The following is a 26,799-nucleotide window of genomic DNA, read 5'->3' on the forward strand; positions in this document are numbered from 1 at the left end:
AGGGGTCCTCATAGTCCCCTGTGCCTCCCAGACTCATCACATGGTTTTAAAGTCCCTGGTCAGGTGACCTAAATGAGAAGGAAATCCCAAAGTGAGGGGATATATGCATATGCGTAGCAGATTCACTTAGCTGTACAGTAGAGACTAAAAACATTGTAAAGTAACTATACTCCAATAAAAATTAATTTAAAATTCATTTATAAAAAAATGGTATTCTAAAGTCCCTGGTCACATGTTTCCCACCTCCCGGCTCCCCGCACCCCCACCCCCACCAATGGGTCTCCCTTCTCTGGAGTGGGCCAGGGCTAAAGGTTAGAGGGCTGTGGCCAGGCTTGTGCCTGGGACCTCCCTTTCCCTTTAATGTCCCCTGTGACAAATTCTGGGCACAGGACAGGGAGTGGACAGCCTTCTGGTTGCCTGGCAACATTGGACATCTCCCCCAACCTCCCCAAGGCAGCTTCAGCTACAGGCATATACAAGAGAGACCCATGTTCCTGCCTCCTTGTCTTTGCCTTGGCTGCGCCCTCTGCCTGGTAGACCCTTCCTTCTTCTGTCAACAGTGCACGAGTGCTTGACTGCCCCGTTCCAGTGCTACCTCTTTCAGAAAACCTATTCTCATGCCCCCAAACAATTCATTGTTTCTCCTCCCTAAGGGCTGATGAATCCATTCCATCTAGATCCTTTCCTAAGAACATATTCTGGTGAGATTGTGCAACACTTGTGGATTGTTTTTTTTATTCCATTTCCTCCCACTGAGCTCTCATCACTCCTGAGTACAGCTGTCCTCGAGAGCCCCAGGAGAAGGGTGTGCCCTCCCTGAAGGTCCTGCCCCAACGTAACCTCCTGCTGGTAAGGCAGCTGTCAGCCTCTGTTGACTCAGTTCCATTTCTGATGACAAAAGCAAGATGGATCTTGTGTTCTGGAAGCAGAGGACTTCTAGGAAGAGGAGCGGGACCCTCCCATTTTGTGGACAATAACCTTCCTCAGCCCTGCATTGGTCTCTGAGTACTGCTGACTTTTAATGTCTCACCATTTCTCCTCCTGTACTACAGGCAGCCTCTGACTGAGGCCGGAGATAGATGGGCTCCAGGCTGGGCATTTACACCTGGCCTCCCGTTAGCACTTTGAGATGGAAATAACAACAGAAACAGGGTAAATAGCCAGGCTTTGTCCCCTGAGGACACTTTAAGATAACAGTCAGGGCAAGAACAGAGAGGGGCTAAACCCTGCTTGAGGAAAAGATCAAGTGGTCATATATGTCCCATCCTTGGGGCAAGGGAGACACTGCACCTGTGCAGAAAGGCTCCTTGGGGGTCAAAAGAGAGGGGGTACCACCCCATGATAGGTGATGCCAAGACCCCTCATAGGCCTCTGGGATGGAATCCATCTTGGAAAAAAGTTGTGCGCACATGCTGGGGAGGGTCCTAGGGCAGGTCAGGTGTGGAAAAAGAAACCAGATAATTGGCCAGAGGTAAACAGAGACCCGGAAGAACTGCCCTATATAAATGATGGAACAGCCTCTTTTTTTTCGGTACGCGGGCCTCTCACTGTTGTGGCCTCTCCCGTTGCGGAGCACAGGCTCCGGACGCGCAGGCCTAGCGGCCATGGCTCACGGGCTTAGTTGCTCCGCGGCATGTGGGATCTTCCCGGACCGGGGCACGAACCCGCGTCCCCTGCATCGGCAGGCGGATTCTCAACCACTGCGCCACCAGGGAAGCCCGGAACAGCCTCTTTACTGCACTTCTCGTTAGGTAGGACGCCCACACCCTTTTCTCTACAGGTGTGTATCTCTGCCTTGCTTCTGTCTTAACAAACTGTCTCTCTGTGTGCTCTCCCACTTGTGCTGTGCTGTGTCTCTAATAATAAACTTTGTGCCTGTTTTTACAGTTTTTGCCTCCTTGAGAAATGCGGTTTTCAATGGGAGTAAGAGCCGGGGGAAATTTGCTTCTAGCCTCTAGCCCTTGCTGGCCTAGTGGCTAGGATTCCTGGTTTTCATCCAGGCTACCCAGGTTCAATTCCTGGGCAGGGAACTAAGATCTCATTTCAAGCCACTGCTCCCTGCTGCTGCTTCTCCAAGATCATGACGTGGACAATACACATCCTTTCACACTTGGTGTGATTGTGTGTGTAAGTTACAGAAATGTCCCGGCGCTATGCATCTCAAGTGCTTTCTGCTTCTTGCTATCCTAGGTTCCTGGGATCTAGACCACGGCTGCCTCTGCAACTAGTTTATTACTCGTTAGTTTCAGAGTGCCTGCCCACCAAGTTTTACTTATTCACTAGTGAAGTTCTATAAATTAATAAGGAAAAAAAAAGAAAAAGAAAAAGATGGGTAAAACGGTACAATTTATAGAAAATCAAACCAGAAAAGTGAATCAACATACACTGATCCTCAAAATCGCCAGGAGTTCGGGGACTCAATCAAAAGCCACAGTGAGATTCAGTGAGCAGGAACAAAAGAGGTTAAAACGTAAACAGTGATAAAAACGTAAAGACTCTTTTTTAACTATGAGGGAAAAAAGAGACAGAGAGAGAAGGTGGGGAAGGGGGGGATAACAAGGGATTGAAAATGAAGCCATTAAGGATTTCACTTGACAAATCAGGATTTTTAAATAGAATTTTAATTTTTAAAATAAATTTATTGTATTTGTTTATTTTTGGCTGCGTTGGGTCTTCATCGTGCTGCGTGGGCTTCTCATCACGGTGGCTTCTCTTGTTGCGGAGCACGGGCTCTAGGCACGTGGGCTCAGTAGTTGTGGCGCAAGGGCTCAGTTGCTCCGCGGCATGTGGGATCTTCCCGGACCAGGGCTCGAACCCGTGTCCCCTGCATTGGCAGGCGGATTCTTCACCACCAGGGAAGTCCCTGTTTCTAAGAAAGTCTGTTTCTAAGAAATCCTTTCTACTGGATATTTTCCCCAAAGTTTGGCTTTGCAAATATTTAGATTTAGATCCAGTTGGGCTGGGGTTGATTGTCTTATTTGCCATGACATGGCCTTCAACAGGGATGGCACATAGTAGGAACTCAAGAAATATTTGTTAAATGAATGCATAAGAGGCCATAGTAGGCAGTCATTAAATAACTGTTCAATGAATTTGTGTGAAACTTAAGATGAGGAGTTCCTGTGACGGTGGGTACCTGGTCTGTATTTCAGCCCACATGTCCCTTGGGGGGATTATAATCGTCCTCCTGCAGAGGACTGCATTGCCTTGTGGGTATCTGGACCCAAAAGGCTGCCCATCTCATTGATCAGACCCTGGAGGCCAGTCTTCAACAGCGCCACTGTGTGGTTTGGAGAGGAACTGCAAGAATGGTCTGATTCAGACCCAGTCTCCACTTGGGGTGGAAACTTTTCTGCTCCCTCTCCTCCCACACTTGGTTTTCAGGGTCCCTAAAGATTCTTGGACAATTCAAGAGAAAGGAAGGAAAACCTGAGCTGCTTGCGAATCAGGAAAGTAAGAGAGAAAGCCATTGATTAGAAAAAGAAAAGAGTTTATGGAACATTTTGTTTCAGTAACATAGTAATTGGAATTCTTGGTTTAATGTGTGACTTCTATGAGGGCAGAGATTGCAGCTGCTTCTTTGCGATATCCACAGCCTTTGGACTGTGTCTGGTACCTAGGAGGTGTTGAATAAATGTCTATTAAATAAATGACAGTAAATCTCTGAGCCTTTGCACCTGTTATTTCCTTTGGCTGGAGTGTGCTTCCTCCAATATGTTCATGGCTATTCCCATGTTTCATTTGTATCTCTGCTTAAATTTAGATTTAGATCCAGTTGGGCTGGGGTTGATTGTCTCAGAGATAGTGAATGGTCTGAGGCAGCTGTTTTAGGATGGTCAGGAAAGGTCTTTTTGAAAATGCAATATTCTTTTTTTTTTTTTTTTTTTTTTTTTTTTTGCGGTACGCGGGCCTCTCACTGTCGTGGCCTCTCCCGTTGCGGAGCACAGGCTCCGGACACGCAGGCCTAGCGGCCATGGCTCACGGGCCCAGCCGCTCCGCGGCATGTGGGATCTTCCCGGACCGGGGCACGAGCCCGTGTCCCCTGAACTGGCAGGCGGACTCTCAACCACTGTGCCACCAGGGAAGCCCCCTTTATTATGTTGAAGTAGGTTCCCTCTATGCCCACTTGCTGGAGAGTTTTGATCATAAATCGGTGTTGAGTTTTGTCAAAAGCTTTTTCTGCATCTATTTAGATGATCATATGGTTTTTATTCTTCAGTTTGTTAATATGCTGTATCACATTGATTGATTTGCGTATATTGAAGAATCCTTACATCCCTGGGATTAATCCCACTTGATCAGGGTGTCTGATCCTTTAAATGTGTTGTTGGATTCTGTTTGCTAGTATTTTGTGGAGGATTTTGCATCTATATTCATCAGTGATATTGGTTTGTAGTTTTCTTTTTTTGGTAGTATCTTTGTCTGGTTTTGGTATCAGGGTGATGGTGGCCTTGTAGAATGAGTTTGGGAGTTTACCTTCCTCTGCAATTTTTTGGAAGAGTTTGAGAAGGATGGGTGTTGGCTCTTCTCTAAATGTTTGATAGAATTAACCTCCGAAGCCATCTGGTCCTGGACTTTTGTTTGCTGGAAGATTTTTAATCACAGTTGCAATTTCATTACTTGTGATTGGTCTGTTCATATTTTGTGTTTCTTCCTGGTTCAGTCTTGGAAGCTTGTACCTTTCTAAGAATTTGTCCATTTCTTCCAGGTTGTCCATTTTATTGGCATAGAGTTGCTTGTAGTAGTCGCTTAGGATGCTTTGTATTTCTGCGGGGTCCATTGTAACTTCTCCTTTTTCATTTCTAATTTTATTGATTTGAGTCCTCTCCCTCTTTTTCTTGATGAGTCTGGCTAATGGTTTATCAATTTTGTTTACCTTCTCAAAGAACAAGCTTTTAGTTTTATTGATCTTTGCTATTGTTTTCTTTGTTTTTACTTCATTTATGTCTGCTCTGATCTTTATGATTTCTTTCCTTCTGCTAACTTTGGGGTTTTTTTTTCTTCTTTCTCTAGTTCCTTTAGGTGTAAGGTTAGATTTTTTATTTGAGATTTTTCTTGTTTCTTGAGGTAGGCTTGTACAGCTATAAACTTCCCTCTTAGAAGTGCTTTTGCTACATCCCATAGGTTTTGGATCATCATGTTTTCATGGTCATTTGTCTCTAGGTATTTTTTGATTTCCTCTTTGGTTTCTTCAGTGATCTCTTGGTTATTTAGTAACGTATTGTTTAGCATCCATGTGTTTGTGTTTTTTACGTTTTTTTCCCCTCTAATTAATTGATTTCTAATCTCATAGCGTTGTGGTCAGAAAAGATGCTTGATATGATTTCAATTTTCTTAAATTTACTGAGGCTTGATTTGTGACCCAAGATGTGATCTATCTTGGAGAATGTTCCATACGCACTTGAGAAGAAAGTGTAATCTGCTGTTTTTGGATGGAATGTCCTATAAATATCAATCAAACCTATCTGGTCTATTGTGTCATTTAAAGCTTGTGTTTCCTTATTAATTTTCTGTTTGGATGATCTGTCCATTGGTGTAAGTGAGGTGTTAAATTCCCCCACTATTATTGTGTTACTGTCGATTTCCTCTTTTAGAGCTGTTAGCAGTTGCCTTATGTATTGAGGTGCTTCTATGTTGGGTGCATAATTATTTACAATTGTTATAGCTTCCTCTTGGATTGATCCCTTGATCATTATGTAGTGTCCTTCCTTGTCTCTTATAACATTCTTTATTTTAAAGTCTATTTTACCTGATATGAGTATTGCTACTCCAGCTTTCTTTTGATTTCCATTTGCATGGAATAACTTGTTCCATCCCCTCACTTTCAGTCTGTATGTGTCCCTAGGTCTGAAGTGGGTCTCTTGTAGACAGCATATATATGGGTCTTGTTTTTGTATCCATTCAGCAAGCCCGTGTCTTTTGGTTGGAGCATTTAATCCATTCACGTTTAAGGTAATTATCGATATGTATGTTCCTATGACCATTTTCTTAATTGTTTTGTGTTTGTTTTTGTAGGTCCTTTTCTTCTCTTGTGTTTCTCACTTAGAGAGGTTCCTTTAGCATTTGTTGTAGAGCTGGTTTGGTGGTGCTGAATTCTCTTAGCTTTTGCTTGTCTGTAAAGCTTTTGATTTCTCCATCAAATCTGAATGAGATCCTTGCTGGGTAGAGTAATCTTGGTTGTACATTCTCCCTTTCATCACTTTAAATATATCGTGCCACTCCCTTCTGGCTTGTAGAGTTTCTGCTGAGAAATCAGCTGTTAACCTTATGGGAGTTCCCTTGTATGTTATTTGTCATTTTTCCCTTGCTGCTTTCAATAATTTTTCTTTGTCTTTAATTTTTGCCAATTTGATTACTATGTGTCTTGGCGTGTTTCTCCTTGGGTTTATCCTGAATGGGACTCTCTGTGCTTCCTGGACTTGTTTGGCTATTTCCTTTCCCATGTTAGGGAAATTTTCGACTATAATCTCTTCAAATATTTTCTTGGGTCCTTTATCTCTCTCTTCTCCTTCTGGGACCCCTGTAATGCGAATGTTGTTGCATTTAATGTTGTCCCAGAGGTCTCTTAGGCTGTCTTCATGTCTTTTCATTCTTTTTTCTTTATTCTGTTCTGCAGCAGTGAATTCCACCATTCTGTCTTTCAGGTCATTTATCCGTTCTTCTGCCTCAGTTATTCTGCTATTGATTCCTTCTAGTGTAGTTTTCATTTCAGTTCTTGTATTGTTCATCTCTGTTTGTTTGTTCTTTAATTCTCCTAGATCTTTGTTAAACATTTCTTGCATCTTCTCGATCTTTGCCTCTATTCATTTTCTGAGGTCCTGGATCATCTTTACTATCATTATTGTGAATTCTTTTTTTGGAAGGTTGCCTATCTCCACTTCATTTAGTTGTTTTTCTGGGGTTTTGTCTTGTTCCTTCATCTGGTATATAGCCCTCTGCCTTTTCATCTTGTCTATCTTTCTGTGAATGTGGTTTTTGTTCCACAGGCTGCAGGATTGTAGCTCTTCTTGCTTCTGCTGTCTGCCCTCTGGTGGATGAGGCTATCTAAGAGGCTTGTGGACGTTTCCTGATGGGAGGGACTGGTGGTGGGTAGAGCTGGCTGTTGCTCTGGTGGGCAGAGCTCAGCAAAACTTTAATCTGCTTGTCTGCTGATGGGTGGGGCTGGGTTCCCTCCCTGTTGGTTATTTGGCCCGAGGTAACCCAACACTGGAGCCTACCCGGGCTCTTTGGTGGGGCTAATGGCGGACTCTGGGAGGGCTCACGCCAAGGAGTACTTCCCAGAACTTCTGCTGCCAGTGTCCTTGTCCCTTGGTGAGCCACAGCTGCCCTCCACCTCTGCAGGAGACCATCCAACTCTAACAGGTAGGTCTGGTCAGTCTCCCCTGGGGTCACTGCTCCTTCCCCTGGGTCCCGATGCACACACTACTTTGTGTGTGCCCTCCAAGAGTAGAGTCGCTGTTTCCCCCAGTCCTGCCAAAGTCCTGCAATCAAATCCCACTAGCCTTCAAAGTCTGATTCTCTAGGAATTCCCCCTCCCATTACCAAACCCCCAGGTTGGGATGCCTGACGTGGGGCTCAGAACCTTCACTCTAGGGGGTGGACTTCTGTGCTATAAGTGTTCTCCAGTCTGTGAGTCACCCACCCAGCAGTTATGGGATTTGATTTTATTGTGATTGTGCCCCTCCTACCGTCTCATTGCGGCTTCTCCTTTGTCTTTGCATGTGGGGTATCTTTTTTGGTGAGTTCCAGTGTCTTCCTGTCGATGATTGTTCAGCAGTTAGTTGTGATTCCAGTGTTCTCAAAAGAGGGAGTGAGAGCATGTCCTTCTACTCCGCCATCTTGAACCAATCTCCAACTTACCTTTTAATTATGTTCATTATTGGTTGTCTGTCTCTCTCTACCCACTACTGGAATGTTAACTCCAATAAAAAAGGAATTTTCTTCTTTAGTTCATTGATGTATCCTCAGTTCCTTGATCGATGCCTGGCATGTGGTAGGTGTCCAATATTAGTTGAAAGAATGAATGACGTTTGGAGGGTTTTGTGCTTGGGGATGGTGCCAAGGCTTGCTGTGCATAACCTCATTTCTTTATCACAGCATCCCTTGGAGGGAGGCCTTGCCACTGTCCCCCTTTGCACAGAGGAGAAAAACAGAGGCTTCTAGAAGCTGCATATGGACACCCTACACACACACCCAATAGTAGAGTCCAGAAGCTTAGCTGGCCTCTGTGGAACAACGGGCTGTGTTCTCCCTTCTAGTCGAAGAGGACTGAATGAAGGTCAGGGTCAAAGGTAACTTCTGGCAGGCACCTGCAGGGGAGTGGAGGAGCCATGAGCTGCTGGCGCAGGGTTGGGGGGGCACACCTGAAGGGGCTTTCTCAGGTACCCGCAGGGAGCCGCCTTGAACTTGGCTGGGTTCAGCCTGTCCCTCTCGGGAGGCAGGCCAACGCCAGACCTATAAGAGATACGGACTGATCTCCAAAGTGAAGCCCTAGCAGAGCCTGGAAATTGTTGCTGGAGCACGTGCCTGGTGATGGTGGGGCCGGGCGTGAGCGCCCAAGAGGCTGGGACTACACACACACACACACACACACACACACACGCACGCACGCACGCATGCATGCACGCATGCACGCGCGCGTGCGCACACACACACACACACACTTCACTCCCCCCACTCATTCTACCCTCCCTGAACCCCCCTCAACTCCCCACTTCCCCTCCCCACCCCACCCTTACTGCAGCCCAGCCCAGCCCAGCCTCGAAAGGGCCCATCGCTGTGATTGGTCAGTGGTTCTCGATGCCAGGAATTGAGACACAGGAGATGGGGAGGAAGGAAGAGCGTGGGTGGGACGGGGAGAGGGCTGGGGCTCCTTTTATATCTGCTCCCAGAGCTGGGTGCCTGCTCACCATGGACACTGTCGGGTACAGCAAGTGGGACGGCAGGCTGGAGGAGGTCCCCGGAGGTATGAGCAATGGGGCTGCCTCACAGGTCCCCTTGGGTCCCTCTCTGACCAGTGGTTTGGGGTTTGATGGGAGAATGGAGATGATCAGCCAAGAGAGGGCCTAAGTAGTGAGTGCAGCAGAGACACCACAGGCCCTAGAGCCAGCTGGACCTGGATTCAAACTTCCACTCTGCCACTTAGGGGCTGTGTGACCACAGACAAGTTACTGTACCTCTCTGAATCTCAGTTTCCTGGGAGGAACCCAAGCATCCAGGGCTCAGTCCTCAGGGCCCAGGCATACAGGGTGGTCCTGGTACCGGAGGAACTCAGGAGTCCATCCGTGTTATCTCAGGGCACCGGGGACGCTGGGGACAGAGAGCCCTCCTCCTGACCGTAGCTCTCTTGGTGGTCACAATCCTGTGGGCCCTCGTTCTGAGCGTCCTGTTTTCCAAGGGTGAGTGACTGGATGATGGGGGAGGTCGTGTCCAGCACCCCTGGGGACATAGACCTTCTCTCCGTCCCTGAGCACACCAGCCAGGTCCCAGGCCCTTGCCTGGGTCTGAGCGTGAACACGTCTGAACAGAGTTTGTGTGCGCCCACGTGTGTGCATATGTGCCTGTGAATGTGTTTGTCCTTTGTCGGTGTGCGTGCACGTCACGTGCGCTGCACGCCTGTCCACCCACTCTGTGCACCCGGTGATTGGGGTCCCCGCACCCCTCGGGCCGCGAGGGGAGTTCCCGAGTCCCACTCTCTCCGCAGCCTCCACAGAGCGCGGAGCGCTGCTCGGCCAGCAGGATCTGCTGAGGACAAACTGTACGTGCAGAACAGGGGCTCCTGGGTCCCCAAAGTTCGGGGGGCGGAAGGGTCTTGGACCCAGGCGTCGGGGTAGTGGGTGGGTCGGTGGGGATCTCACAGTCCGCAAGGCTGGCCCTGGAGTTGGGCAGGGTCCTGTGAGTCCCCGAGGGTGACCTGGAGTGTGTGGGGCGGACGGATCGTTCCAGCCTCGAAGCAGATGGCGGTGCTGGGTGTCCTGAAGGAGGAGGTCCGAGCCTGCAACAGCTGCTGTGAGACTGGTGGACAGAGGCGGCGGGGCTTGTGGCCGGGATTGGAGGAGGCGAGTGGGAGCGGGGCTCCTGGCGCGTAGCGGGGGTGGGGGGCTGGTCTCAGATGTCCCGCCCCCATCCTCGCCCCGCTTCCCAGGCCTGGGAACTCAGGCGCAGCTGCAGACCGTGCACACCAAGCTTAGAGAGGCACAGTCGAAGCTGATCCAGCAGGAGAGCGCCCTGAAAGAAATGAGCGAGCGCGGTGAGGGCGGGACATTGCCATGATCCCTGACCCCTGACCCCGGCTGTTACCCTACCCTTGATTCACCTCCGGACCCCTCTGTGAGCCCCACCTGTCCTGTGATCCTGACCATTGACCCCAGTCGTGTCCTCCAACCCGACCCTGACCTCTGGACTCTAACCTTGACTGCAACTCCTAACCCCAACTGCAACTGGACCCTACCCAGCTATAACAGTCTTTGACCGTGATGTCATTCTTGACCTTGGCAATGACAACGGAAGTGGATGCTGACCTTAACCAATCATGACCCTATTACTGATGCTGAGCCTAGCTATAATCTGGACTCTTTTTACCTCGCAGTGACCCAGAGCTTGGCCAAAGCCGGTAGGGACCGTGAGAACATCCGCAGTGAGCTCTTCCAGGCTCTGGAAGGAGTCCGACTCGGGAACCGTAAGCATCCGGAGGGGTGGAGGGGAGAGGAGAGGACAAATGGATCCCGCCCTTGGGCCCCAGGGTTCCCTGATCCTCCTGGCCCCGCCCTTTGACCTTGGCCTGGTCTCAGTGGCTCCGACCCTGAGCCCCGGGGGTCCAACACTCCCCTCGCCAATCCTCACCATCTGCTCCATTTGGGAGCAAATCACCTCTTTGATCCTCGCCACCCTGCAGGCTCCTGCGAGGAGTGCCCCAAGTCGTGGCTGCCATTCCAGGGCTCCTGTTACTTTTTCTCCACCCAACGGGCCACGTGGGTGGAGGCACAGCGCCACTGCGAGGGCGCCAGAGCGCACCTGGTGATTGTCGGGGGCCCGGATGAGCAGGTGCGCAGCTCCGGCTTTGGGGGGCAGGGGGGCGGGGAGAAGGAGTTTACCTGAGGGGGCGTGGTTGGGGGCGGGGCGGGACGGACGCGGGGCTCAGTCTCCCCTCCTGCCCAGGGCTTCCTAAGTCGGAACACTGGTGGCCGCGGTTACTGGCTGGGCCTGAGGGCCGTGCGCAGAGCGCTCAGGATCCAGGGCTACCAGTGGGTGGACGGAGTCGCGCTCAGCTTCAGGTGAGGGAAGGGACTCGGGGAGGCTGACAGTTCGGATCCTAGGAGAAGCGCTTCGGCCAGATCTCAGGGCCTCCTTAGGGATGGGCGGGCTAGACCCCAGGAAGTGACTAGGGTTAAATTCTGGGGTTAGAAAGTTATACCCCAGGTGCGTGTGCTCAGTTTAGACCCTCAGGATGTCTAGGTTAGACCCAAGCAATAAACAGGCTAGACCCCGGAAAGGAAGGCTGGACCCCATGGCCATCCTCAGCCTAGCCTCCCAACAACACCTCCGCCAAACCACTGCAGCCACTGGAATCAGGGGGAGCCCAATGATTCGCTGGGGCGCGAGGACTGCATCATGATTCTCCCCACGGGGATGTGGAACGACGCACCGTGCAACAACAAGGACGACAGCTGGATCTGTGAGAAGAGGCTCAGCTGCTGACCACGCCCAGTGCCCCAGAGTCACGCCCACTGGCACTTGTCCAATCGCCTGAGCCGCTCACCGTCCTGGCTCCGCCCACCACCATTAATGTCCCATCCCACCCACAGCGTAGGCCAGTAACTGCACTCGGAGACCTCTGCTCCAGCCTCACTGCAACCCCTCACCCGTGGACCTCACCTAGCCTCCACCCGCTCCAAAATCTGAGCTCCCCGGCCCTGTGATCTGACCCTATCGCCCTCCCTAACCAAGGTCAAGTAACTCGGGGATGGAGCTGTTTGATTTACTTGTATTTTACCATGCAGATGGAAGGCCTCAAAGATAGGGATTTTGAGAGCTTTCTTTGCAGCCCGAGGGAGCATCAATAAATGAGAAATGAATCTTGGCTCCTGGCTCTGGTTAGCTGTTCTAAGCTTTATCTCAGAGACTCTCATGTCACCCGTGTGAGTGACCCTGACCTCAGGGGCCTATGATGCCCCCCAAACCCAGTGGGTAACCTGCATCGGGCCAGGAGGGCTGTAGGGAACTGGGGACACAGGAATGAGTCTGACCCCCACCCCTACCCCTGGGACAGTGTGACCAGTAACTCGATTGAGGAGTACATGAAGGGGTGATATGATGCATTTGAAGGAGCCACCTGTGTCCCCAGGGAGAGGAACTCTGCTGAGATGCTGCCGTGCTGGCCCTGTTCTTTGAGGAGACTGTCACCCTATCGTGGAGACTACAGCCAGCCTGACACAAGGCCCTGAGACAGGTGGGAGAGGGGCTGCCCGGAACTGATGAGCATGTCTCTTCCGTCTCGGGCACCCAGGTTCTGTGGGATGTCCAGGAAGTACATCCAGAGAAGATGGACTTTCCAAAAACAATGGGATTTCAGCACATGGAGCTGGGAAGGGAGGGCTTTGCAGGCAGAGGGTGTTGGAAAGTGTCAGGCGTGGCTGAACCCATTTGGGGGGTGTGGGGTGCACACAGCCTAGCTTTATCAACTGGAGACTTTTGATCTGAATTTACCCTGCACTCCCAAAGCTTCCTGCTCCCGTCTTGGGGACCTGGGGGTTCTCCCAGCATTTCCAGTGGAGACGGGTCCAACTGTCCAACTGAGGGGGAGTGACAGGCTGGCAGCTTTTCGTTCTGGGCAGAGCTGAGTCCAGAACCAAAGCTGCTCGGAGCCCCCAAGCTGCCCAGCCCTGAGAGCATCCGCTGAGCAGGAACGGGAGGGAACGGCACCCAAACTCCCTGGCCAGGCGGAATCTTTCAGTGCTGTAACCAGGAAACCCCCAACCCTTCTCTGAACCCTCTAAACTGCAGCCCAGGGGACTTCCCTGGCAGTCTAGTGGTTACGACTTCACACTTCCACTGCAGGGGGTGCAGGCTCGATACCTGGTGGGGGAACTGAGATCCTACATGCCGAGTGGTGTGGCCATAAATAAATAAATAAATGAATGAATAAATAAATAAACTCCAACCCAGAGCAAGGCATTGACATTTCCCAGGAGCCATCTGACTTCTGGACAGATAAAATACCTAGCAGACTGTTGACCAGACTGATGGATTTCCAGACAGTCAGCTTGGAAGAGTGTATGAGTTTCCTACTACTGCTGCCACAAATGCCTGCCAACTTGGTGGCTTGAAACAATATACATCTATTCTACAGCTGTGGAGGTCAGAAGTCCAAAATTACTTTCATTGGGACTTTCCTGGCAGTCCAGTGGTTAAGACTCCGCGCTTCCACTGCAGGGGGCACGGGTTCGATCCCTGGTCAGGGAACTAAGATCCCGAATGCTGTGCAGTGCAGCCAAAAAGAGAAAATAAACAAACAAGATTAGTTTCGCTGGACTGAAATCAAGGTCACGAGGATCAGGCTCCCCCCCAGAAACTCCATGTGACCCAGCAATTCCACTTCTGGATAGATATCCAAAAGAACTGAAAGCAGGGTCTTGAAAAGATATTTGCATACCCATGTTCATAGCAGCATTATTCACAATAGCCAACAGGTAGAAGCAACCCAAGTGTCCATCGATGGAGGAATGGATAAACCAAACATACTCATCCATATAATGGAATATTATTCAGCCTTAAAAAGGAAGGAAATTCTGACACATATGACAGCATTATGCAGTGTGAAATAAACCAGTCACAAAAGGACAAATACTGTTGTTTAATGGGTACAGAGTTTCAGTGTTGCAAGATGAAACAATTCTGGAGATCTGTTTCAGAACGACGCAAATATACTTAACACTCCTGAAATGTCCACTTAAAAATGGTTAAGATGGTAAATTTTATGTTAGGTTTATTTTATAACAGTTGAAAAAAATTTTTATTTTAAATGCACTTATTTCAAGCTTACAATTTAACAAGTTTTGAGAGATGTATACAGCTGTGTAGCCGCCACTGCACTGCAGATATAGAACATTTCCATCACCTCCTAAAATTCCTTCCTGTCCCTTCCCAATCAATCCTCCCCTCCCCCAGGCCACCACTGACCTGCTTTCCATCACTATTGACGAGATTTGTCTTTTCTCAAATGCCACATACATTGAATCGTACAGTGTGTAGTGTTTTGTGCCTGGATTCTTTCTCTAGGCATAGTGTTTTTGAGATTCACCCACGCTGTTGCAGTTTGTTTCTTTTCATTGCTGAATCATCTTCCCTTGGCTGGCTGGACCACCATCTGTGTATCCAGTCACCTGTTGACAGATGTTTGTGTTGTTTGAATGTGAGAGTATGAATCAAGCTACTGTGAATAATCTCATACAGAACTTTGTATGGATTTAAATTTTCAGTTCTCTTGGGTAAATACCTGGGAGTGCGTCAGATAGCAGGGAAGTGATTAACTTTGTAAGAAACTGCCAAACAGTTTTCCAAAGTGGTTGCACCCTGTTTGCATCCCCAATACTCAGCGATGTCTCCAGGCTCTGGTTGCTCGGGGAGGGTATTTTTGACCCAAGAGAGGCTTTAGCAGTTCTAGAACCAGGTGGAGGTGCTTATCTAGAGAAGAACAGGAGGGGCGGAAATGAGGCTGGAAATTGAAGCTGATATTGTGGGACGGCAGGAAGCACGGGTTTACATGTGCCTGATAACACGTGTTTTCATGGGAAGATGAGACAGGGCAGGGGGCTGGGAAGCAGGAGGTGGGGGAGGGGTCTCTGCTATTTGGAATTACAGACCCCTGAACAGGGACAAATCGAAGGGTTGTTGACTGCACCCCAAAGAGGGGCCTTCTGGGGGTGACAATAGTGGTGCTTCAGCAGACCAAGGAAGAGGTTGGCCAGAGAGAAGCTGGAGAGGGGAGAGCTGATGCGAGAGCAAGTCTCTGTGAACAAGGAGCAATTTCATTCATTCATTCATTCATTCAATGCAATCATTTTCTCACCCAGAAACATTTCTTGTGCATTTACTGGATGCCAGGCACTGGAGTTCCAATGGAGAACAAGAGGCAAAAAACCTTAGACTGAGTGGAAGCAGCCACCCACAAAATAGTATAGACAGAAGTTCTAGAATAGGCAGAACTGTTCAAGCTTGGAAAATTGTGGGCACAATGGTTCCCCGGGAGCAGAGGCAGGGACTTCCTGGGAAGGGCCATGAAAGAACTTTCTGGAATGATGGAAACATTCTGTACCTTGATAGAAGTTTGGATTACACAGGCGAATGCATTTGTCAAAGCTCCAAGAAAACACTGCTGGAATTTGTGTATTTCATTCTAAGTTATTTTACTCAAAAGGGAAAAAAGTTAGGAGAACATTGACCTCTAGTTCACGGTCTGTGGGTTGGAGCATTTGGGGGGGGGGACTTAATATTGATATTTAGGGGGCTGGAGTGGGCTAATGTCTGCACCTTACTTTGAAATGCATGAAAAATAAAATGGATTGAGGGGTGGATGGATTTGTAATCAAGCAGATATAGACAGTGTTGATTGTAGAATCTAGGGATGGATTTTCATTCTAAAACTCAACTTTTCTGTATGCTTGAAAATTGTCATAATGAAATGTTGGGGTTCAGGTTGTGGTTGCTGCCTTCTTGGGGCTCACAGTCTGGCAGGTGATGAGGAGAAATAGAAGGTGGTGTGCCCACGTGGTGAAATTGGAAGTGGAACATTCTGGAAAAGCAGTCCCCCCGCTCCCTGCACTTCTATCCTAAGGAGTGAGGTGGAGGAGAGAAAGCAGGGTCTGCCCAGGAGAGGCCAAAGGGGCTTGCGCTGGGAAGCAGGGGGTTGGGGGCAGAAGAGACCCCTTCTGGCCACCCTCTTACCCTTTCCCAGTAGGTATTCCCACCAACAGCCCGCTGAGTGACCACATGACCCCACTGTCTGGGGCTGAGTCAGCAAATCAAAGGTGACCTTGGAGCCCAGCCAGGGTTTCCTGGATGGAACGGCCCTATCTGTCACCCCGCTTTCCAAGGAAGTGAACTTGGGACAGAGTAGCCTGTCCTTTCCAACCTCCCACATTCCTCCCCCCCAATTCCAGGAAACCCCCTGGGATCCTGAGGCATCTTACTGGGTTGGCTGAGGTATCTGGGGAAGCCCCTAGGGTAGGACGGAACACACACTCCTCCTGTCCTCTTGGCGGCCCCTCTGCCAGCCACCTCACCACCCCGCCCCCAACCCTCCCCTCTCCTGTGTCCCCACGTCCACTCACAGACAGCTCAAATGGATGGATTTGGCAGATGCAGACAGAAGGACCACAGTCCAGAACCTGTGCTTGCTACTTACTCCATGGGTGAGCCTAGGCAAGTGACTTTGCCTCCCTGAGCCTCAGTTTTTGCATCTATCAAATGGGAACAATAATAACATCTACCTCCTCAGGTGCTGTGGTCAGCTGAACGATGGCCCCCGAAGATGTTTCCATCCCAATCCCTGGAACCTGTGAATAGGCAACCTGACAGGGTGAAAGGGGCTTTGCAGGTGAGATTAAGTTAAGGACCAGGAGATGGGGAGATGATGCTGGACTACCCAGGCGGGCCCAGTGATATCGCAAGAGCCCTTGTAAGAGACAGGCAGGAGAATCAGAGTCAGAGAAAGGTTGAAAGATGCTACACTGTTTGCTTTGAAGATGGAGGAAGGGGCCACAGTCCATTGAAAGTGGGGGGGGCCCTCTAGAAGCTGGAAAAGCTAAGAAAATATTCTCTCTAGAATGTCCAGGAGGAAGGCAACCCTGTCCACCCCTTGATTTTAGCCAGTGAGACCTGTATTGGGCTTCTGACCTCCAGTACTGCAAGATAATACACTTACATTGTTTACAGCCAGCCAGTTTGAGGTAATTCCTTACAGCAGTCATTGAGAAACTCCTACAGATGTGGGGCCTGTAAAGCACCTACTGTGTGCCTAGCCCTGAGCCACGCGCTGGGGACCCGGTGGTGACAACAGGCCCCTGCCCTTCTGGAACTCGCGTTCTAATGGGCACCGTGCAAGATAAAAGCAAACCAGACACCTTCACAGGTGGGGGTCATAGAGACCATTGACAGGGTGACTGAGGGGCTAGGGGCCGCTTTAGCCGGGACCACTTCTCTTGGAGGGCAGAGAACTGGAGGATGAGGAAGGACCAGCCAGTGGGCTCAAAAAACAGAAAAGAGTGCGGGTGTGGCTGGAGCTGAGCAAGGGAACGATGCAGGCAAGGAAGGTGCCAGCCACACAGGGCCCTGCTGGCTGCAGAGAGTGTGGGTTTTCTTCCAAGAGCCTTTGAGCTTTGTGGCGGGGGGTGGGGGGTATTAATAATGGGAGATACGCGACAGCGATGTGTTTCGGGAAATAGTGCTAACAGCGCTCCCGTTTGCTGCTGGCTTCTCTATCCTGCGGAAGAGACTTTATTTTTAAACATCTTTATTGGAGTATAATTGCTTTACAATGGTGTGTTAGTTTCTGCTGTGTAACAAAGTGAATCAGCTATACATATACATATGTCCCCATATCTCCTCCCTCTTGCGTCTCCCTCCCTCCCACCCTCCCTATCCCACCCCTCTAGGTGGTCACAAAGCACCGAGCTGATCTCCCTGTGCTATGCGGCTGCTTCCCACTTGCTATCCACCCTACCTGTGGTAATGTATATATGTCCTTGCTGCTCTCTCACTTCATCCCAGCTTACCCTTCCCCCTCCCCATATCCTCAAGCCCATGCTCTAGTAGGTCTGTGTCTTTATTCCCTTCTTACCCCTAGGTTCTTCATGACCCTTTTTTTCCCCGTAGATTCCATATATATGTGTTAGCATACGGTATTTGTTTTTCTCTTTCTGACTTACTTCACTCTGTATGACAGACTCTAGGTCCATCCACCTCACTACAAATAACTCAATTTCGTTCCTTTTTACGGCTGAGTAATATTCCATTGTATATATATGTGCCACATCTTCTTTATCCATTCATCTGTCGATGGACACTTAGGTTGCTTCCATGTCCTGGCTATTGTAAATAGAGCTGCAATGAACATTGTGGTACATGTCTCTTTTTGAATTATGGTTTTCTCAGGGTACATGCCCAGTAGTGGGATTGCTGGGTCGTATGGTAGGTCTATTTTTAGTTTTTTAAGGAACCTCCATACTGTTCTCCATAGTGGCTGTATCAACACTCCCTAACACCATACACAAAAATAAACTCAAGATGGATTAAAGACCTAAATGTAAGGCCAGACACTATCAAACTCTTAGAGGAAAACATAGGCAGAACACTCTATGACATAAATCACAGGAAGATCCTTTTTGACCCACCTCTTAGAGAAATGGAAATAAAAACAAAAATAAACAAATGGGACCTAATGAAACTTAAGAGCTTTTGCACAGCAAAGGAAACCATAAACAAGACCAACAGACAACCCTCAGAATGGGAGAAAATATTTGCAAATGAAGCAACTGACAAAGGATTAATCTCCAAGATTTTCAAGCAGCTCATGCAGCTCAATAACAAAAAAACAAACAACCCAATCCAAAAATGGGCAGAAGACCTAAATAGACATTTCTCCAAAGAAGATACACAGATTGCCAGCAAACAGGATGCTCAACATCACTAATCATGAAAGAAATGCAAATGGAAACTACAATGAGGTATCACCTCACACCGGTCAGAATGGCCATCACCAGAAAATCTGCAAACAATCAATGCTGGAGAGGGTGTGGAGAAAAGGGAACCCTCTTGCACTGTTGGTGGGAATGTAAAGTGAGACTTTTTTTTAATTGTGCAGAAGGACTTATGCACACGACAACCTATGTGGGAGAATTGTGCATATGCCCCCTTTACAGATGAGGAAACTGAGGCCCACAGGAGAAGGGGGTGGAGCTGGGACTCCGTGGCCTTCTCTCACCCACGGGGGTTGTGGGGAGTCACCCGGTCGGGGGAAGCAGTGACCAGGTATATCCAGAAGAGGGCAGCACTCCTACCGTCCTGACCGACCCAAGGAACCAGCCTGCAGAAGAGCCAGATGGAGCAGAAAAACCTCACCATCTTAGACCAAAGTCCTTAAGGTTCTAGGGGCCTGGTCCCTGAGGAACTGAGGACCTGGGGTCCTGGATTTCTAGGTTCCTGAGGGTCAAGACTGGGATCTTGGGGGAATTCCCTGGCTGCCCAGTGGTTAGGACTTGGCGCTTTCACTGCCCTGGCTGGGATTCAATCTCTGGTCGGCAAACTAAGATCCCGCAAGGCATGCAGCATGGCCAAAAAATTGGGAATGAATAAATAAATAAATAAATAAATAAGTAAAACAAAACAGAGCCAGTGTTTTTAAAAAAAGACTAGGGTCTTTGCTTCCTGGGTCCCTAAGGGTCTGGGGGTCTGGGGGGGGGCCTGGATTTCTGGGGTCCTGAAAGTCAGGACTGGGGGCCTGAAATCCTGGATCTCCAAAGGGCTAGGGGCCTGGGTCGCTGAGTGTGGGGCTTGGGGTCCTGGCTTCTTGGGTCCTTAAGGGTTTGGATTCCTGGGTCTCCAGGTCTCCAGGAAGGTCAGAGCATGGGTCCCTGACGGTGGAGCCTGGGGTCCAAGATTTCTGTATCTCTAAGGGGCTGGGAGCCATCCTCTAGCCTGGTCCCCACACAATATCCCATCCTCTCAGAGAAAACCATGGGTAATGTCAGAGAGAAACCCCCGAATCTCCCAGTGCAGTCCTGGAATGCTCTTAGGATTCTCAGGATGGGCTGGCTCAGCCCCCTGGTCCCTGGGGATGTGCTGGGGCCTGGAGGGGCTGGAGGGAGTGGGCATTGGGCCTGGGAGTCTCTCCAGAAGGAAGGATGTGGACAAGCCAGCCTCTGTGTCCCCGTCATCCTGAGCTCCCCCTCCAACCCTTCCCCACCCCCAGTAGCACAAAAAAACCAAAATCAGCCACGCGAGGCTCCAGGAGGTGATAATGCAGAGCCAGCCCCTTGCCATCCCACATGTGCCTTTCCTCTCCCAGCATGGACTCAGGCATGTCTGGCTGCAGGATGGAGACACCTCTGGCCTCCTCCGGGATGCTGAAAGACCCGGTTTGAGCAGCCGTTCATCGAGCCTGGCTGCCCCCATCTCCATTTCCCTGAGACTCAGAGAGGGGAAGTGACTTGCCAACAGTCATCCAGCAAGGGGGGAAGCTGGTGGCTTGTCAGACCCCAAAGCCCATGCTCTTTGGCACATAGGTGCTTTAGAGTCAAAAGACTTTGAAGGACTCCTTGGGCACATTGGCAGAGGAGGAAACTGAGGCCTGGGTGATGGAGTCTGTATTTCCCAGCAGGACCTTGGATGCTTGATAAACATTTGAGATCTGAAGACCCACTGGGTGCAGCACTGTGCCACAAGCCTCACGTCCATTGTTATCTCATTTGGTCCTACCCCGGCCTCATGAGTTGGGTACTATCATCACCCCCATTTTACAGAAGGGAAAACCGAGGCTCAGAAAGGTTGAGTTGGGTACTATCATCACCCCCATTTTACAGAAGGGAAAACTGAGGCTCAGAAAGGTTGATTCTTGGGCCAAGGTGGCACAGGCAGTAAGAGTAACAAGAGCTGATAATATTTTTGGTGCTGCGTCCCAAGACTTGTTCAAAGCACATTGATATGAGCAGACCACCCTCCCCTACCGTGTAGGTATCCTTAATGTGGTCATTTTGTGGATGAGGAAATTGGTTTCAAGGTTAAGCCACTTGCCAATATCACTCAGGTGCACATTCATGGAACACCTGCTGTGCACCTCGCATGTGATGGGCTCTGGGGCGCCCACCTCTGGTCCCAGGCCTCTGGCCCTCCACACCACTTGCGTCCCCCAGTTAACTGTAACATTGACTCCCAGTCACGGACTAAACAAAATCAGCCAATGGTCATGGAGCTCCTCAAGTGCCAGGTGCTGTCCTGTGCCAGTAACTAGAGTCTGACATCTAACCCTAACCCTCGTTAAAACCCAGATCCCAGGCAGACTGGTGACTGTGCCCGTCAAGTGGGCTGCCTTGACAGGTAGTGAGCACCCCGTCACTGGGAGAATCCAAGCAGCACGGTAATGGAGGAAACTTCATACTCAGGTGAGAGAACTCTCTGAAGCTGACCCTGGCAAAAGCAAGAAACCTGTCCTCCTATCTCCCACCTAGGAGGGGAAAAGGGCTCCTGGGTCCCTATCTGTGAAGAAGAGTGAATTTTTAGCAAAAGCCCAGCACTGGAAGGAGGTGAGCCCTGACTGGGCTTCCCGGCACAGAGCCAGGAGAAGGAGGGATAAGGAAGCTGCGGGTCCCTCCCTTCCCAGACTCAACACGCTCATGACAGAAACAAAAAGCAACAACAAAAGACAAACCACCAGCTCCAGTTGGTGCACTAGGAACCTGAGAGAGAGAAGACCACATGAAGGTTCGCAGAACCAGTGGAATTCAGCACGATGACTCCTCACAGCCAGGCTGAGGGAAGGGGGCCCGTGGCTGCAGCGGGGCACCAAGGTAGAGCTTTGGGGGGCCCTGGAGTGGGGTGAGGGAAGAGCTCAGGTATGGGGAAGAACTGAGACCCAGTGTCTGCAGTTCCTTCCTCCACTGAAGTCTTGAATTCCTCAAAGTCATCCATGAGGGTTGGGATCAACTTCTTCCAAATTCCTGTTGATGTTGATACTCTAACCTCTTCCCACGAATCACCCATGTTCCTCATGGCACCTAGAATGGTAAATCCTTTCCAGAAGGTTTTCAACTGACTTTGGTCAGAACCATCAGAGGAGTCACTATCTATGGCAGCTATAGCCTTACGAAATGTATTCCTTAAAGAATAAGGCTTGAAAGTCGAAACGACTCCCTGATCCACGGGCTGCAGCACGGATGTTGAGTTAGCAGCCATGGAAACAACAGGAATCTCATTGTCTATTTCTCTCAGAGCTCTTGGGTGACCAGGTGCATTGTCAATGAACAGTAATAATTCGAAAGGAACCTTTATTTCTGAGCAGTAGGTCTCAACAGTGGGCCTAAAATATTCAGTAAACCGTGTTGTCAACAGATGTGCTGTCACCCAGGTTTTGTTGTTCCATTTATAGAGCACAGGTAAATTTAGCCTAGTTCTTAATTGCTCCAGGATTTTCAGAATGAGAAATGAGCACTGGCTTCAACCGAAGGTCACCAGCTGCATTAGCCCCCAACAGGAGAGACACCCTTTCTGTTGAAGCTTGGAAGCCAGGCATTGATTTCTCCTCTCTATCTATGAAAGTCCTAGATGGCATCTTCTTCCAATATAAGGCTGTCTCATCTACATTGAAAATCTCTTGTTTAGTGTAGCCACTTTCATGAGTTAGCTCGATGTTCTGGAGAACTTGCTGCAGCTTCTACACCAGCACTTGCTACTTCCCCTCGTGCTTTGATGTCATGGAAACGGCTTCTTTCTTGAAACCTCATGAACCCACCTCGGCTGGCCTCACACTTTTCTTCTGTAGCTTCCTCACCTCCCTCAGCCTTCATAGAATTAAAGAGAGTTAGGGCCTTGCTCTGGATGAGTGAGGCTTTGACTCCATGAAATGTTGTGGCTGGTTTCATCTTCTATCCAGACCATAAAAACTTTCTCCCTATCAGCAATGAGGCTGTTTCACTTCCTCACCGTTTGCGTCTCTACGGCAGTATCATCCCTAATCTCCTTCAAGAACGTTTCCTTTGCATTCACAACTTAGCTGTTTTGCACCAGAGCCTTAGTTTTTGGCCCATCTCAGCCTTTGACATGCCTTCGTCACCAAGCTTCATCATTTCTAGCTTTTGATTTAAAGTGAGAGACATGTGACTCTTCTTTTCACTTGAACCCTTAGAGGCCACTGTAGGGATATTCGTTGACTTCATTTCAATATTGTGTCTCAGAGAATAGGGAGGCCAGAGGAGAGGGTGAGACATGGGGGAACGGCCGGTCGGTGGAGCAGTCAGAACACACAACATTTATCCATCAAGTTCACCATATATGGGCACGGTTCATGGTGCCACGAAGTGCTACTACTTCGGTGAGGGCACCAAAGAATGGATCCAGGCCCAGCACGCGTGCAGCAAACTGCAAGGGCGGCTGGTTAGCATCCACAGCCAGGAGGAGCGGGTGGGCCTGGGTTCTGCGGGGGGGGGGGGGAACACAGATCCCGGCCCTGACTTCCTCTGTGGTGGTGGGCGGGGACCCAGGCACGTCTCCACAGCCCTCCAGCCCTGTCCTGCTCCCCAGGACTTCCTGACCAAACACTCCATCAAGAGGGGCTCCTGGATTGGCCTTCGGGACCTGGACATGGAGGGGGAGTTCATCTGGATGGACAATAACCCCCTGGACTATAGGTGAAGAGGGGGAATGTAGAGCAGGGGGCCCCTTGGAGAAGGGGGACCTTTCTGTGATGGGAGCGGAGGGTATCTGGGGGCCTGCGTCCCCCCGGGCTGGATCTTGGGGAGCTTCTGGATGGCAACCGGGGGAGACGGTCAGGGTTTGCATGCAGGCTCAGACTGGGGGGGAGGAGCGAGGGGGGAGGGTGTCTCTGGCCTGTAGGGACTTGGGGTGGGAATCCAGGGGTGGGGTGGGGAGGGCCCCGACTTGGAGGGATGTGTCAAGGCTGAAGGCAGTGGGGACCCCGCCCCCTACCCCATCCTCTGACCTGAAGCCTCCTGCTCCAGCCACTGGCAGCCGGGGGAGCCCAACGGCGCGGGCCAGGGCGAGAACTGCGTGATGACACAGGGCTCGGGGCAGTGCAATCACGCTTTCTGCGGCAGCCACCTGAACGGCCGGGTGTGTGACCGCTGGCCACGTGCTGGGCGCCTGCCCGCCAGCTCGGCCCTGGATCCCCTGGGCTCTGGACCCTCACAGCCCCCTGCCCGCCCGCCAGCTGCACCCCCCTGCACCCCTCTCCCACCTCGAACACGAGAACGGCCGGGCCCACAGCAGGACCCTGAGGACCCCCAACAAATGGAAGTAGTGCGCTCAGCCCTGGGTCCCCGCCGACACCCCAGAGGGCCTGTCCCCTGCCCCTGAGCCCAGCTGGCCGTCACCACTGCCCTGCCCTCAAGTGCTCAGAGCTCCCACCGTGAGGACCTTTGCCCGCAAGCCTGGAGGCCAGAAGCCCCCTCCTCGCCCGGCAGCCCGGCCTTCCAGGGACCAGCAGGGGACACCTCAGACCCCAGCATGCTTCCTCCATCCCCACCTCGCCATCTCTTGGCACCAGAGGACAGAGACTCCTGGCTCAGGTAGTCAATGCTCCCTGCCCAGCCTGCATCATGAAGTGGGGTGATGAGGGCCCCTCACACGGGCCCCTCCTCACTGGCTCTGGTCTCCAGGCATGGAACATGCGAGCTGGGAGACCCAGAGCCTGGTGTCTGAGGCCACCTCCGAGTACCAGGAACTGAAGTGGCATTTATATCTCCCTAGTTTTTTTTTTTTTCCCTATTTTATTACAAGAAGCATTTACTAGGCAGGGCCTGGAGATGAAGATTCTGGGGTCTGATGGAGCAGAGAACACCCCTAGACCCCCAGGAATATTGCAGGGCAAGGCAGTGGACCACCCTGAACCTAGTTCCCAGCCCAGAAGAGGGCCCAGTACACAGAAGGCTGGAGAGGCCAGTGGGGAGATGGCCAGGTCACCTGGCGGCCAGTTCAGTGTCTGCCTCCCCGGCTCAGGCAGCACTGGCTCCAGGCTTGGCTCAGGTCAGCCCCACACCTCTGGGAGGCTGTGGAAAGAGGCAGACCGGGATCTCAGGATGCCCCTGGTTAAGTGCCTCGCTGCCCACCCCACCCCCAGTTCCTGGCCTAGAAAAGGAAGAGCCAGACACGCTCACGTGATTCTCGGGTCCGCTTGAGAAAGAGGAATCCATGAGGAGAGAACCACGCCGGACCACCCAGGACTCTGGGCGTCAAGGGCCAGGCCAAACCCCAGCCACGTGGACCAGGATGGGGTGGGGACAGAGTTGGCCCCTTGCAGTGAAACATGGGCTAGAACCCCCAGGCACCCGTTAGCTCTCTCCAAACCCCACCCCCACCCCCAGAGTTTTGTCCCCCTCCAGACCTCTTCTTGGAACTCCAGGGCAGCACACAGCTGCCTACGTTGCTGCAGCCTTGGTGTAGCCCCTGTCCTCGCTTGCCCAGGTCTCCCAATTCACTGCCCCAAACCTCCCAGAAGTTTCTTTCCAGCTCAGAGAAAATGCCAAAGTCCTCCAGGATCCTTTGTGATCCTGTGAACCCTTCCCGTGCGCCGTATCTCCTCAATTTCACCCTCACCAGCCTCCTCACTCTTCCTTCAACTTTCAGGCTCACTCCCACGACAGGGCCTTTGCATATGCTGCCTCCCCCTCCCTCCCATTTAAAATGACACCTCCTGACTCCCCATCCCTTTTACCCCACTGTGTTTTCTCCCCACAGCACTCTTCTCCTTTCAGCAGAATGTGTAATTTACCGATCTGTTTGTTTCAGGTTGGCAAGGGCCTTTGTTTCCTTCTCAGCTGTGTCCCCAGAGCCTGGCACATAGTAGGTGCTCAATAAATATGTGTTGAATGAAATTAATGTGCGACCTTCTCTCGGAACCTGCTTCGGGGCCTGTGGAACAAGGGATGCCGCCTGCCTGGTTCACTGAGGGCTGCTGCTGGGTTTGTCCTCCTCACTCCCCCCACCCCACCTATCTGGGGGCTTCAGTCCCAAGCATCCGGAGTCAGAGCTGCTGTGAAGGGAACCTGCAGGACCACGGTGGCCGGTTCGTTCTCTTGGTCCTCCCCTTGCTCTAAACAGGTGCCTGGCTACACAATCCTACAGCTTGTTCCAAACCTTCTCCCTTCTCTTCTTCATCTTCTACAGGGAGCCACAGACCCTGGACCATGCCTTTGCAGCTCCCGAGCTTTCGAGTATCCCTTGGGGACCAGCCACCTCTCCTCCCCTCCTGCCCTCTTTTCCTAGGGCATCTTTTACTGTTGGGACTCTGGATGGAGCTGGTCCTGCCATCCCGACCTCCTGCCCGTCGCTCCTGCAATCTGTCCCCTGCCCCAGGGGGCCCCAGAAGCCACTCTCACTAGGGTGTCTGAGGACCTCGGGCTGCTCAACCCAAAAAGGTGGCTCCTTTAGCTCCCTCTGACATCCAGCTTCCCAGGTACCACAGCCTCTGGCTTTACATCCTCTAGGCCTGTGGCTTCTGTCTCTGTACTGACACTGCCCCCTCACCCCAGATTCACGCTGCTACCCTGGCCACCCCCTCTCCCAGCTGCCTTGGGCCCCCTCCCAGCCCCCAGCCAACAGCCATTTCCTGATCATCTGTGCACTACACAAGGGTAGTTTCATTTATCCTGTTGACACACACTACCTTTTTTGCAATATGCTGAGCCCCACCTCTTGCTGGGATGACTGAAAATGCCCCTGACCGAGCCTGGCGCCCACCCCCACCCCCCCACCTCCCAATCTCGTGCTGCCCTCCGAACAGCAAGTTGAAAAGCTGCACCCACTCCACCCTTAAACCCTTCTCATAAGCAGTGAGGGGGACCCAGACAAAAGCACCTGAGATTCCCCTTCAAAACACACTTGTTCAGGTCTTGGTCGTGGGGGTGAGAGGGGAAGCGAAAATGTGAAGAAATTTTCCCTTCAAAAGTCCTGAAGGGGGGCTTCCCTGGTGGCACCGTGGTTGGGAGCCTGCCTGCCGATGCAGGGGACGCGGGTTCGTGCCCCAGTCCGGGAAGATCCCATGTGCCGCGGAGCGGCTGGGCCCGCGAGCCGTGG

At 51.0% G+C, this 26,799-nt stretch overlaps 2 protein-coding genes across 8 annotated transcripts; both read left to right on the forward strand.

The window, feature by feature from the left end:
- The first annotated feature begins 1,618 nt into the window (after positions 1-1,618).
- Positions 1,619-12,079, forward strand: CLEC4G (C-type lectin domain family 4 member G). Of its 7 annotated transcripts, none has more exons than XM_067032984.1 (10): positions 7,303-7,362; positions 7,950-8,278; positions 9,297-9,398; positions 9,704-9,757; positions 9,946-10,008; positions 10,145-10,249; positions 10,589-10,678; positions 10,895-11,043; positions 11,158-11,273; positions 11,559-12,079. In XM_067032984.1, the coding sequence occupies exons 2-10, from the start codon at positions 8,173-8,175 to the stop codon at positions 11,695-11,697; spliced, it is 924 nt and encodes a 307-aa protein (XP_066889085.1). In that variant the 5' UTR covers positions 7,303-7,362; positions 7,950-8,172; the 3' UTR covers positions 11,698-12,079. The 7 variants fall into 7 exon arrangements, with proteins under 7 accessions (XP_066889088.1, XP_066889083.1, XP_066889085.1 ...); XM_067032986.1 differs by having other exon boundaries at positions 7,315-7,362; positions 8,098-8,278; XM_067032983.1 differs by having other exon boundaries at positions 7,318-7,362; positions 7,934-8,278.
- Positions 12,080-23,040: 10,961 nt separating this feature from the next.
- FCER2 (Fc epsilon receptor II) lies at positions 23,041-24,081 on the forward strand. Its single transcript, XM_059062443.1, has 3 exons — positions 23,041-23,169; positions 23,290-23,396; positions 23,727-24,081. The coding sequence occupies exons 1-3, from the start codon at positions 23,041-23,043 to the stop codon at positions 24,079-24,081; spliced, it is 591 nt and encodes a 196-aa protein (XP_058918426.1).
- Positions 24,082-26,799: the final 2,718 nt, after the last annotated feature.

Source organism: Kogia breviceps, chromosome 4 (genome assembly GCF_026419965.1).
Source record: "Kogia breviceps isolate mKogBre1 chromosome 4, mKogBre1 haplotype 1, whole genome shotgun sequence".
Taxonomy (NCBI): domain Eukaryota; kingdom Metazoa; phylum Chordata; class Mammalia; order Artiodactyla; family Physeteridae; genus Kogia; species Kogia breviceps.